The sequence below is a fragment of the Amphibalanus amphitrite genome, unplaced genomic scaffold, assembly GCF_019059575.1.
Source record: "Amphibalanus amphitrite isolate SeventyFive unplaced genomic scaffold, NRLGWU_Aamphi_draft 000083F_arrow, whole genome shotgun sequence".
Lineage (NCBI taxonomy): Eukaryota > Metazoa > Arthropoda > Thecostraca > Balanomorpha > Balanidae > Amphibalanus > Amphibalanus amphitrite.
In genome coordinates, this window is record NW_024881579.1 from 502,767 (window position 1) to 515,844 (window position 13,078).

General features: G+C 48.9%; 1 protein-coding gene across 6 annotated transcripts; it reads left to right on the forward strand.

The window, feature by feature from the left end:
• The first annotated feature begins 469 nt into the window (after positions 1-469).
• On the forward strand, positions 470-9,025 carry LOC122379738 (syntaxin-5-like). Of its 6 annotated transcripts, none has more exons than XM_043362146.1 (7): positions 582-615; positions 2,040-2,246; positions 4,313-4,705; positions 5,864-6,102; positions 6,645-6,842; positions 7,252-7,373; positions 7,779-9,025. In XM_043362146.1, the coding sequence occupies exons 3-7, from the start codon at positions 4,486-4,488 to the stop codon at positions 7,936-7,938; spliced, it is 939 nt and encodes a 312-aa protein (XP_043218081.1). In that variant the 5' UTR covers positions 582-615; positions 2,040-2,246; positions 4,313-4,485; the 3' UTR covers positions 7,939-9,025. The 6 variants fall into 6 exon arrangements, with proteins under 6 accessions (XP_043218082.1, XP_043218083.1, XP_043218079.1 ...); XM_043362143.1 differs by having other exon boundaries at positions 2,040-2,086; XM_043362147.1 differs by lacking the exon at positions 2,040-2,246 and having other exon boundaries at positions 470-813.
• Positions 9,026-13,078: the final 4,053 nt, after the last annotated feature.

Sequence of the window (13,078 nt, forward strand, 5' to 3'; positions counted from 1 at the left end):
AAAAAACCGGGAGTGTGGCTAATAACACCTCTACCCATCAAGACGAAGACCGGAAACCCGACTCCACCCCACTAAAAAATCCGTGGCGACGCCCCTGCCTCCTCCCCTCCTGCAATTTAAGTAGCCGCTGCGAACACTAATTCGTGTAAGGGGTCATTTTCACTTCTCCTTCGGACGCCGCAGCACGCTACTTCCCGCCGCGCGGGGGGCCGAGGGACGCTACCTCCCGCCACACCGGATGACCATCGGGGCCTGGGCGCCGCCGCGGCGGGCGATGGCCGGCGCTACCTCAATTCAATCTCGAGAAAATCAATCACAAGCACACTGCCAAGTAGTGTACCAAGGTGGTCCAAATTTGTATCCGCCCCTCCTATTGGTCAACGTCACGGCCGCCACAGGGATGCATTACGTCATTCCCGTCTGCCAACGACCAATCACAGTATGGTACTTGCGTATTCATGGTCCCTTCAAATCCTGGGGCCGAACGTAACCTGGGCCCCTGTGTAACCTTGGTCCCGGTGTAACCTGGGTACAATTGTACTCTGAATGTCACCCGGCCGTTCCAACTCATAGATGGCCTTGGTTCCGGTTCCAACGTTCCAGACTGAGACCACGGTATATAGAGAACTGACTGAGACAAGCAAGTTCGCTGTGCTGTATTGATGTATACCGTGTGACAGAGTTTGTCAGACTAGTACATGAATGTGTCAATTTTTATTTTTCCCAAAATGTGCCGTGGCCTTAATTGTTTTCTTCCAAGTACTCACAAGACCTTGCACCTAGAGCGTATGAGCATAAACTGAAATTGAAATGGTAAGAGCTTTCGTGGATGTTCAAGTGCGTGCTGATCAACCTACAGACAAGGCCCTATACCCTACAGAGAATCATCAAAAATGTCTGCCAGCGGACGCTGCAACAGAAACTCGTTCACAACCCTCGGCAGTCTCACAAACAGTCCGCTTCTGATAGTGTCTACTCTGTCAAAAGATACATGAAATAAGATCCGCTGCCGGGTAGTACGCACAGATACCTCGAAAGAGAAGGATCACAGAACTTTGCTTAATTTCACAGAAATTAAGCAGCCTGATTGGTAAATGTGAAGATGAAGTCCTCTCCAAGTAGATGAAGCGTCTAACCTGACCTAACCCTACCTACTAACCTACTAAATAGCCTACCAACCTACAACCTACATCTCTACAACCTACCAAGTACCAACCTACAGCCTGCCACTTGGACTTCATCTTCATCTTTACATATACCACCTGATTATCCAGCTGCTTAAGCACTACTTTTTATCAGACATAGCTTGGTAGATATTTCTGTGTAGCACCTACTTTTTTCTTAGTGTTGATGAGTTTTAAGGTCAGTTGGTAGTAGGTTTGTACTATTTATGCTAAGTTTGTTTGTATTATGATAAGTATCTTGTTGAGACGGCCTAGGAATCAAACTTTGCAGTGTAACTTAACTTCAAGCTGTTACCCTAGTTGCAGAGTGCCTTTATTGAACAGGGGCAGCGGATTCGGGGGGGCAGGGGGGGCAGCTGCCCCCCCTGGCAAACTCGTGGGGGGGCAAAAGTATCTTTTTGCCCCCCCATAATTTGTGACAAAGCTTAGACAAGAAACCATGTACCTGATTATTCTGTTCGATCATCTGAAGATGTAACCAGATGCCCATAACTTTATCATACGTTGCCTTTCTTAAAAGGCAAGCGTTCACGTTCAATTGAAGTTTTCCTCTCTTCAACCTAGTTTTGGAGGCTTTATAAGCGTCAACGTGACGCAGCGGAAACCCAGGCCTTCAGTGACCGCTTCAGGAGCGACGGATACGGGGTGGCAGAGGAGGCATCGTTCCCTAAGAAACTTTTGGAGGAGGGGCAAACGTATATTCTTGCCCCTCCATATTGTGCCCTAAACATGAGGAAAATTTCCATAACCTGATATTGCAGCTATGCGCTCCTACAGTTTGTCCAACGGTGCCTTTTGAATATGTGAAAATGCTAACCATTTCCGCTTTATATCATTTTGTTTTTGTCTTTTCAGATTCGATTTATAGATGTGTGCAAGAGACGCAGCTCATACCTTCAGTGGTCGTTTGCCTCTATTTTGTACCTACATAAATGCCAAATCGCAAGCGAGCGGAGACGGAATGGCTAGCCATTCGCTTGCGGGTAGTTAGGACTGATGAGCGCTCATAATAAGCCACTCCCCTGATTTCTTCGAGCGCAACAGTTTCCAGCGCATAAAATGGTAAACGCCGAGGTCGTACACATTGACGACATTGACCAATGCACGGTATGGTATTGGTATGACACCCAAAGGCCAGTCATCAGAGATCTGCTTTGGGCATTCGGAGGCTTGTGTGGGGCCAGTGTAAAAACTGGATGTTCACAGTTCAGTATCCGCTTTATTTCAGTTTTCACTATTAAAAAAGTAAAAATTAGTGTTGGAAACTTTTGAGGGTTAGGGCACTGATCATTAGTGGGCCCCCCTCTGTCTAAAGGCTGACTATAGAATAAAGAGCATCAAACACGAACAGTAGCGGCGGAACACCTTCAATTAAGGGCCTGCCGACTTTTGGTCCCATTCTTTCCATGCAACGCCCATAGCGCTAACGTTAAAATGCCAAAATCAAAGGGGGGCACGGTGCCCCGGTGCCCTCCCCGTTCCGCCGCCTATGAACACGAAAGCGAAATCTGAGGCATTTTGGAAAAATGAGTATGCCCCGCAGCGTCCGATAACTACCACCTTCCGGTGGGTCAAGCCAACGGGGCCCAAGGCTATAATGGCACTTTTATAACGATAGCACTAACCTTGTCTCACTTTTTGTTGAAGTCTGTTCCGAATGGTTTCGGCGACAAACTGGCTTCACTGAGGTATGTGCAACTTTAATTAAAGCCACCTGAGGCACCCCTGAATCTGGGTTGGAAATGCTCTTGCAGATATCACTGGCCGCTGATTCTCGAGTGCCTGAATCGGTAGATGTCGTGGCAAAATTTGGTGTGATAATTTGGACCTTACCGCAGTCAGCGCACCCTAAAAGAAACGCCCTACCCAGAGCTTCTGGATTCTCGTTTCAGTCCACCGTTCCTTCACCCCAGCCCACCGCCACGCTCCCTCACCTCAGCCCTCCGTTCCCAGCTTGACGAGCATTTGGGCCTTAGTTAAGCCTTGCTGTAGGCTAACTGTATAAACCCATCGAGACAGCCCGTCTCGGTGGGCTTAGTTGGCGAGCTACTGCCTTGGGGAGGGTTTCTGGCGGATCGCTGTCCCAATAGGTTTAGATGCGACCGACTGTCTCTGAATGTTTGAGCGGTCTCCTCCCGCTGTGAGCTAGTTGATATCTGTCTCAGAAATACTTTTTAAAGGAAGGTTAAACGGAAATCGAACGTAAAATAAACAGAGGAAATGCTAACGAGTTACCTCATTGAAGGAAAGCGCTCGCCTACTTCAAAAGGTTTGGAACCGTTCTTCAACATCTAATATGCGATCGGGTTATGGCACAACTTTTCCCATTGAAACTTTTTTTTTCTAATACAGCAATACGAAAAGCGTTACATCGTCCACTGGCGGATCCAGGGAGCGGGCATTTAAAGCAAATATTTACTCTCCCTCCCCTGGCCCCTGCATCGCCCGAAATAGACAAAGCGTACCTTATGTTTCCTAATAATAACACTTTTATCAGGATTTTTTTATTTTTTGCTTTATACTGTTCAGCAGTAGATCCGTAAGGAATCGGAATCCGAGGAGTTTTTGGATTTGGGACACTTTTTCGGGGGGTATGTCCCCTACAGTGTCGGAAACGTCTTTCTGGATCCGCCTATGCATAGACCTCTGTATACAGGTCTATGCATATGCATATGCATAGACCTAGACCTATGACCATAGACCTATGCATAGACCTCTGTATACAGAGGTCTATGGCCTATGACATCATCTCGACTGGGATCTTGCCCCCCCACGCCAAAATCGAATCCGCCGCCACTGTTATTGAAAACGGAATAATTATGTCTCCTGAAGATAAAAAAGATGTTTGTTTACAGACATTCATAATTCATATCATTTTTAAAGCCACGCTCGCACCTGGTCCTTTTTCCCCCTTAAAAAAAACTTGTGTTATAAATATATGATCCCAATCATTTAGGTTGCTACACTGCTTACAGACATTACAACATTGGTTAGATGTTGCACATCATGCTCACAATGTATTTCATAGAATAGCATTTCATTGAAAGCAGGTATAGCTTTGCAGAAAACATTTAATGATTGAACACCATCTCTTCAACCATTGACCTGCTTCAAACCTTTTTTCACAGCTTCTGCATACTGGCTGTCATATCATCCAGCTTACTGACCGCAAACCTACATCTGGCGACCAGAGCGATCACCTGATCCCACATCAGCACCAGGCGCCGAGAGGGCGATTGGTGACCCTGCACCAGTGACTGTCTGACTCTACCTCACTGCCGGACGAGCGGGGACCGCCGCCATGCCGTCACTGGACGTACAGGCGTGCCGGGACCGCAGCGGCGAGTTCTCGGCCGTCGTCCGGGCGCTGCGCGAGCGGCAGCAGGCCGCCCCCGCCCCCGCCGCCGCCGCCGCCGCCCGGCCGGCCGCCCTGAGCCGGCACAAGGAGTTCATGGCCGTGGCGAAACTGATCGGCCGCGACATATCGCAGACCTACTCCAAACTGGAGAAGCTGACACTGTGTGAGTTATATCTGATACCCTGCTGGGGCTCACTGTGGTGTATTTTGCTTATCAGCACGTTTATTGGCCGATGTTTCAGGTTCTAATTAATCAGGCTTTTGTTTGGTACTAATTTAAATGATGTGTGCTGATTAAAAACTGTTGAATTTCACTCAGAAATTCAAGTTCATTTTCAAATCGACCTGATTTGGAAAGGGTCTGCTCACTCTCAGCCTACTTTGTCGGCTGTGGTTCTTGTTGGCCATTGGATGCATGTCTAAATCGTGTGTTAGTATATATGTCATAACTACATCAATAACCCAGAGTAAATTACTCTTAAGGCCGCCGTCCACTGCGACGGAATTCCGTCCGGAGTCCGTCCGGAATGTCGCCGCACGCTGGCCGCATCCGGTCCGGATGCGGTCCGGATGCGGTCCGGATGCGGAGAGCTAATAAATGTTTCCTATCACTTATTACCAAATAAAATATTGCAAGTAACCAGCAGCGAATACTCTTGCCATTCTAAGGAAATAATTTTTACTTACTTCATGATGATCGAGTTCCAATTCTTCGTACAATTCACAATGTTTGCCTCCGACACGGCCCCAAACCACGTCTGTTCCGAACGTTCCGGATGCGTTTTCCGCAGCAAAGTTCAACGCGTCGGACATCACTCTTCCGTCTCCGTAGCAACCGCATCCGAAACGCATGCGGAGAGCTGACGGAAAATCAACAGCTGATTGCCGTTCGGATGCGGTCCGGACGGAGCGCACACGATTTCCGTACGGACCGGATGCGCCCATAGGGTTCTGTGTTAAATTCCGTACGGACCGCACGCGTTCCGCACAGTGGACGGCGGCCTTTACACTTCCCCCGAAGCGCCGCTAAATATACGGGAAGCGCCTAATGACTGGTTCCCGCTCTCTCTCAGTGGCGAAGCGCCTCTCACTGTACGATGACTGACCAATGGCTCTCTCGCCCTCTGATTTACAGTGGCGAAGCGCCTCACTTTGCACGAGGAGCGTGTTATCACTGCCCTTTTCTCTGTTTCACAGTAGCGAAGCGCCTCTCCCTGTAGGGACAGTGTGTGATGACTGCACCATTCTCTGATTCTCAGTGGCGAAGCGCCATTGCTGCATGAGGACCGACAAATGCTCTGTTCCGTTCCCTGATTTACAGTGGCGAAGCGCCGGTCGCTATACGAGGACCGACCTATGGAGATCGAAGAACTGACGCACATCATCAAACAGGACATGGGCAGCCTGAACAAGCAGATTCTGCAGCTGCAGCAGCTCAGCCGCAGCCCGGACGGCGGCAGGAGCGTGCAGAGCTTCTCCAGCAACGTGGTGGTGACGCTGCAGCAGAAGCTGGCCAACATGTCGTCACAGTTCAAGGGCGTGCTCGAGGTCCGGACAGAGGTGAGGCTGACAGATGGCTGCAGGAAGGGAAGCACGGGAGGTGGACGGGACTGGCCGGCCGACCGCCGATGGATAGATGGATAGGTTTTGATGGGAGCGTGGTCAACGGTCGCCCGGAGGCGCTGTGTTGACAGTGGTAATAGGAGGGCGACGAGCAAGCATAAATGGATGCTAGTGGATTAGATCTAGGAGTAACGTGAGGTGGGCAGAACTTGACCCTTGAATTATTCAGTTACAATACTATGAAGAGCTAATTGACGCTTGAGGTGGTAGAATAGAAGGGGTTTGTTATTGCGATCTTCGTGTGATGATCGTGAGCAGGATGTATTAAAGTTTCATATTCCAGCCGATCCTTAGAATCGAGCATAGTACAGCCGGTCCCTTTGCAATCCCTCCCCTCTGACTGGAGTCGCCCTCTGGCCGTACGCTCTGACTGTGGCCGCCTTCTGACCGGAGTTCGGATGTCGCCTTCTATCCGTCCCCTCTGACTGGAGTCGGCCCTCTGGCCATCCTCTTTGACCGTGTTCGCCCCCCGTCGTCAGAACCTGCGCCGGCAGCGGAGCCGTCGCGAGCAGTTCTCGCGGGGTGGCGTGTCGTCCAACCTGCCGCCGTCGGCACTCAGCGGCTTTCACCAGGGCTCCGTGCTGCTGGCGGACGAGGCAGCCGCGCGCGGAGACACCGTCCTGGAGCTGGGCGCGGCCGGACAGCAGCAGGGACAGATGCTGCTCATGGAGGAACAGGTGAGGGGGAGCGGGGGAGGTGGAGGTGGGCTGAGCTGCTGCTGAGGGGTCCTGGGAAAACGGGACTAACCATGATTGTGGTGATTTGGTTTGTCAATTTGACATCCATGCGTACTTGTTAGTATGCTTAGAATACTATATTTTATAGAAATATCTAATTGTGCTATTGTTTCGCTTTTTATTGCGTCGTAGCGTGTACTCGTATGATAGCGCAGCGTTTAGCGTTAGCCCGTCCCACCTGTGTTTTGCATCTGCGGGTTTTTCCAACTCGCTGTTTTCTCGGTTCCTTTTCTCTGTCGCGACTCGTCACTCACTACCGCTCCCTCCCGGTGATCTTCCCCTGCCTTTCCCGGGACACGTGCTGGCGCCGCCGTCCGCTGTAATCTGACTGGCCGCTTTCCCTCCCTAGGACACCTACTACCAGGCGCGCTCGGAGACCATGAAGAACATCGAGTCGACGGTGGTGGAGCTGGGTGCCATCTTCCAGCAGCTGGCGCATATGGTCCACGAGCAAGAGGAAATGGTCCAAAGGTGGGTGTTAACCAGGATAGATGGTAAAGGGGTTGGTTGTAAACAGGGAAATGATCTAGAGGTGGGTCATAAACAGTGGAATATGGTCCAAACTCCAGGGGTGGGTGGATGAAGGGCAATGGTCCAGAGGTGGAGTGTAAGCAGTAGCTGGTCTAACGGTGGGCGGGTTATAAACAGGGGAGATGGTCCAGGGGTGTCATAAACGGGAGCTGCTGTCCAGTTATCAAGAGTGCTGGATAAACAGGGGGGGGGGGGGGTGACGATTAGTCTCGCCATCGACCCTCTTGCGGCATGTGGGTTAAAGTTGCAACAGCGTGAAAAGCCAACGATGTGAGGGAGCGAGTGGTGTTGCTGTGCTCTCCCGTATGCCGTCTGTGTGACCAGAGTCTCTCTTCTTCCCGGTAGAATCGACGCCAACGTGGAAGATACCTCAATGAACGTGGAGGCCGCTCACTCGGAGATCCTGAAGTACTTCCAGTCGGTCTCCTCCAACCGCTGGCTCATGGTGAAGGTGTTCGGCGTGCTGATCGTCTTCTTCATCGTGTTCGTCATGTTCCTGACGTAGCGGCACGGTCGGCGGTGCTAGGATGAGGTGGTGTGTGCTGTGTGTGGATGCGGATGGGTGAGTACTGTGAAGATGAGATGGGCCATTGTGTTATATTCTATTTATGTCGATCGAGATTCGAGAGACCAGCCGTGTGCACGGCTCGATATGATGTGTGATAGGGGATGTTTTCGCTCGGTACAAATGCTCTTAGTTGATATCGTTGGTTATGTTATCAGGGTTGTGTTCGACGACCCAAACTTGCGATCAAACTACGACGTTGTTCGACCGTCACCGCCATCCTGCGATTATGGGATACATCTGTCATATTGACTTGGAGGACTGGGATAGGCCGCACGGCGTATTCACCTCTGTCTAGTTCTATCCAGTATCCTCCGTCCGGATTCCCGCCACCCCCTGTGGCCGGCCTGGACCGTGGTGGCTGGTTCCAGCCGGTAAGAGAGGACCTCTGGTAGTCTACAGGCGCCTCTGAGCTGGCCAGACTGCGGGCGGCACGGGACGCTGGGGTGTGATCACCGTAGGGGGCGCCAGCTGCGGGTAGGATGGGGAGCGAGCCTAGTTTGAGCTGGACAGAGCCACTTCCAGTCGGGTCTGATAGATAACGAAAGGTTGGCTCCATTTGATTTCATCCCGTTGCGCAAAATATTGCGTTTTCCTTGAGTTCTAGCCCAAACTTTGGTGGATTATCCTTATCTTCAGATTATTCACTTACCGGGTTCTACATAGTTCCAGTGGTGGGGAGTAGTTCATGTATGGAACGCAAAGCATATCGTGATCTATATTAATTGTAGGTACATGATGTGAAATATGATATTTTTATATAAGAGAAAATAATGAGAATGCAGTGCGGTCAATGCCAGTTTCTGTTTTTGCTGGTGCGGATGTTTTAGGGATTATTTTATGCACCTCCTTAAACACATGCACCATGTCTGTCCATCTGTCCACTCGAAATAAGTTTGCACCCTACCACTCATAACCCGCCGTGGGGCGATAGATGCATGTCGACTTGTGATTCATCAAAACGATTGTCTCGCGAATCGCGATACGATAACACTGTCCTGAGGAAATACACCTTTTTGCATTTGAATTCAACCATTCGCCATAACTGTTTGGGGGGCCATTTCGACAATCGACATTGAGCACAACTATTCCGGCGTTGCGTGTCTCATTTTAGCCATTCAGCAAAACAGATTGAACACATGAGCGATGTGCAAAACAGTTTGACACTTCGCCAGACTTCGGCATTGAGTGAGCCAGCTTGGCATATGACGAATATTTCCGACCATTGACGATTTGTTTTTCACAATGTTGAGCCATTCACTCAACGCCGAGTTGTAGAGGAGGACCGCCGAATAGTTTTGCTCAATGGTGATTCTTTGTGACCAACCGCCCATTTGTAGCGCCACCTAGGTATATGGCGAATCCGAATGTGTACAAATGTTTTGTCCAATGGTCAAAAGCTAACGCAAAAAGGATATAAGCTGTATGAACTTCATATGCCGCGATGAAAAGAGAGAGGAATGCGGGCTGCGGAGTAACAGCGCGTTCGATAGCACCTTTTTCAGAAAAAGACGAATTCCTGTCAACTCTACAATGGGTCGGAATGTACCTAACCTTTTGTAAATTAGTAGGCAGAACGGCTACAGCTAGAGTCATTGGTCATTTCTGGCATTATCAAATTGCAGAATGCATTAAATAACTACAGCGGCACCGCCAAAATGAAGCAGATACAGCGTATAATATGAAAGCCTCGGAACGACAAAATTTCCAGCAGGCTGTGACAGTCAAGTTGTCAGTACGTCTCCCTGATGACTGTTAACCCGCGCCCTGATGGGGTCTGCCGAGCAACGCGGTCTGAAGGGGAGGGACCATTTTGCCCTCCCCCCAAGATCTCGAGAACCTTGTCGAGAACTACGCAACATAGCGACAAGCGGCAAACAGCGTTGGATAGCCCCAACGGGGAACTACCTTGTGGCCCAATTTTATTGACCTCGGTCAGACCGATGACGTCACAGGTCAGGTCAAATGTCAAATTTTCACCGTTTACAGGCATTTCAAGAAATGCGTTGTAAAATCGAGAAAAATGCATTTCATTGAAAATCATCGATGGGGAAATGTTCGTCAAACACATACTTTGCTATTTGAGGTCACTGCATACCAGGTGGCAGGTCAGGTCACAGAGGTCATGTCACTGAGGATCACAAATTAAAAATATCATGTGATGCATGTTTTATGGTCCATTTTATATGCCAAATGCGATTATGTGGGACAGGCAGCGCTTGGGGTCAGTTGAGATTATGTTTTGGTGAAGGTCAGGTCAAGGTCAGGTCAAATTAGGTCAAATTTCAAAGTTAATATTTTTGCATAAAATGGGTATCGATTCGATGCAGCTCGTCACGGGGAGTTCAATGGTGGTCTCTATTTTGCGCTACGTGGTCTAGAATTGCTATAAATTGAGTTCAAAAATTTGACGTCATCAATTTTTAACAGTGTTTTCGCTATAACTTGGCCAAAAAAGAGGTATCGATCTAAAATTTGGTATGTATATCGAAGAGCGCAGGGACTGTCACATATATTTCGTTTTCGAAATTCGAAATTTTTTGACATTTTTTGAGTTTTTCTAAAAAAAAAAAATCATTTTTTATTTTTGGGGGTAAAAATCCCAAAATTTCGAAAATCTGAGAAAACAGTTTTGTAGCGCCGTCTTTTCTCTACACAACCTCATAAAGAACTTTAAAATTGCTTGTAAACTGTAGAATTGGTGAGCGTTTCAAGGTGTCGTGTTTTTTGCTCATTTTTACTCGAACATGACCTCAGTTTGACCTCAATAACTCCTGACCCGAGGTGAGCTGTGACTTGAAATTTTGTGTGAAGGTGTCAAATTGATGCCCGGTAAGGTACCCCAAATTTGACGGCGCTGCGCGCCGCCGTTTTCTCGTTATTTAAGAAAAACTACAGGGGGAGGGCAAAATGCCCCCCCCCCCATCAGGGCGCGGGTTAAAATTACCGAGGAGGAGGTTACTGAAAAAAATATATTGTCGCCTGTCGGACATGTACATTGTACAGCAATACTAAGTGGTTTACAGCGACATATTTATATTAACCATCGTCGGACTTTTAGTTATCTGGCAAAGGGCGGGAGGGGGGGGGGGGGTACGACCGCGATTGGTACCCCATTTTAACCCGCGCCGGGGCGGGGGGGGGGGGTGTTTGAACACCCCACTGCGATTTTTCGCAGATATCTTAAAAACGGCGTTTTTGGCGCACCTGTTTAAGTCAATGGGAGAAAATTGAAAAGCGTCTCTTTTGCACGAACGCCGTTCTAGACAATCTCAAACATCGGGATGCAAGTAAAAGTGACACCCTGAACCTGTGATCCCTCGTTATGTCCCCGAGGTCATCTCAGGTCACGAATACTGAATAGTATCTAACAGTTTTTCACTAATAACTTCAGATAGAGGCATGCTAGAGAGACGAAAACGCCTTAGATGTGTTCGCTCGACGATGCGGATAGGCTGATATGCAACATGACCTTTTCCGGTCGGGTGACCTTGACCTGAGGTCAAATTTTCAAGTTGACCTTTTAAGGTCAAGTTATAGTTCATTCGATGCGTCTTGACGAGAGGAACACGATGCCGGTAAAAGTAAGTTCGCACAAGGCTTGGGTCAAAAGTTATTGCAGAAAAACTGTTTTCGAAAAATCTGCTATTTTTGCAGTTTTTGCCCCCAAAGAGCAAAGTTGGTATACTAATCCTGTTCATGGCTCTAATATTTTGTTAAAGTCAATAAATATAAACAGGCCTTCCACATTGAACGTCTCGCCTGTCGCTCGCGAGTCAACAGCCAGTATTTGCCACTTGCCAGCCCATTGGCAAAGTGCCGTCTTGGTACCGTCTAACTATTTAGACGGTAGGTACCAAGACTTTTCAAACGTCCCTACAAAAAAGGAATGAAAAGAAGTCGCCTAAGAGTTCGGTGGCAGCTGCTATGAGGCGGTGAAAAGAATCAATAATCTGAACACACAAACAAAGAGGCAAGGGCTGCTGGTCTGGCGCCTCACACAACAGCCATGTGTACTGTGCACACTGTTTTCTGTCGCGACATGGCTACGGGCTGACAGAGACATTGGGGTATTGGCAAACATAGAAAGTGCACACGGTGAGCCGCTCATAGTTCTCGAGCACGTCTTATCGGACTGAAGTGCCACACGGTTCACGGTAAGTTGGACGGGTTCCATGGTTTGTGGCAGGATTCTGCCAAGTTAGAAGTGTAAAAAGGGAAATTTCTGTGTTCCTTGGATATTCCAGACTACATAACAATTCATATCCCGCAAGTTACTGGAGGACAGTGGGGTGGGGGGTCGTGAAATGCCCCCACTTTTTTCGCCGCGCTATAGCTTAACCCGCGCTCTGCTGGGGGGGGGGGGATGTTTGACCACCCATCCGGTTTTTAACGAATATCTCAAAAACGGCCACGTGGAGCGAAGCCGTTTTGGCACACCTTATCATCCATCAATTCTACACCTGTAAAAATTTCAGCCCAAGCTCATTCAGTGTCAGGTCACCAGGTCACATGTACAGAATGTATATCTCGGAATTTTCATATCGGTGACCTAAGGCTAGGTCCCGAGTTTCCCGACTTTTGGGTCATTGACCTGACCTGGAAGGTCAACCAATGACCTAGGACCTTAAAATTGGATATCATCGGCTTCCTCTCGTCACGGGCAAGACGTTCGTTTTTTCCGCGAAGCTCTAGCTCGATCAGGGGCCAAACGGCAAGGGGGTCCAATCGACCCCCCCCCCTACACATTAGAAGCTGGCAAACGCCGCACATATGCGAGGGTTAAATTGATCTTTTTCGACCGAACACGCTCTCGTATAATAAAACGAATGTCACCATCGTGTTCTACGCCCAAAAGTACTCATAAAACATGAGTCATAGACTGCGAATACCAGGTTTGATTTTCAGGGATATGATTGATTTTCAGGACCTGACCTGACCCGACCTGTAACCGCGAAATTCAACTTTCAAGTGCTCATCTGAACTCTGATACGTCTCGTTGCGTTCTTTCTTTTGCCACCTCGTGCGTTTCGCTGCCGCCTATTGGTTCTCGAGTTTTCGGCTGGGCCTGGGGGCGTTT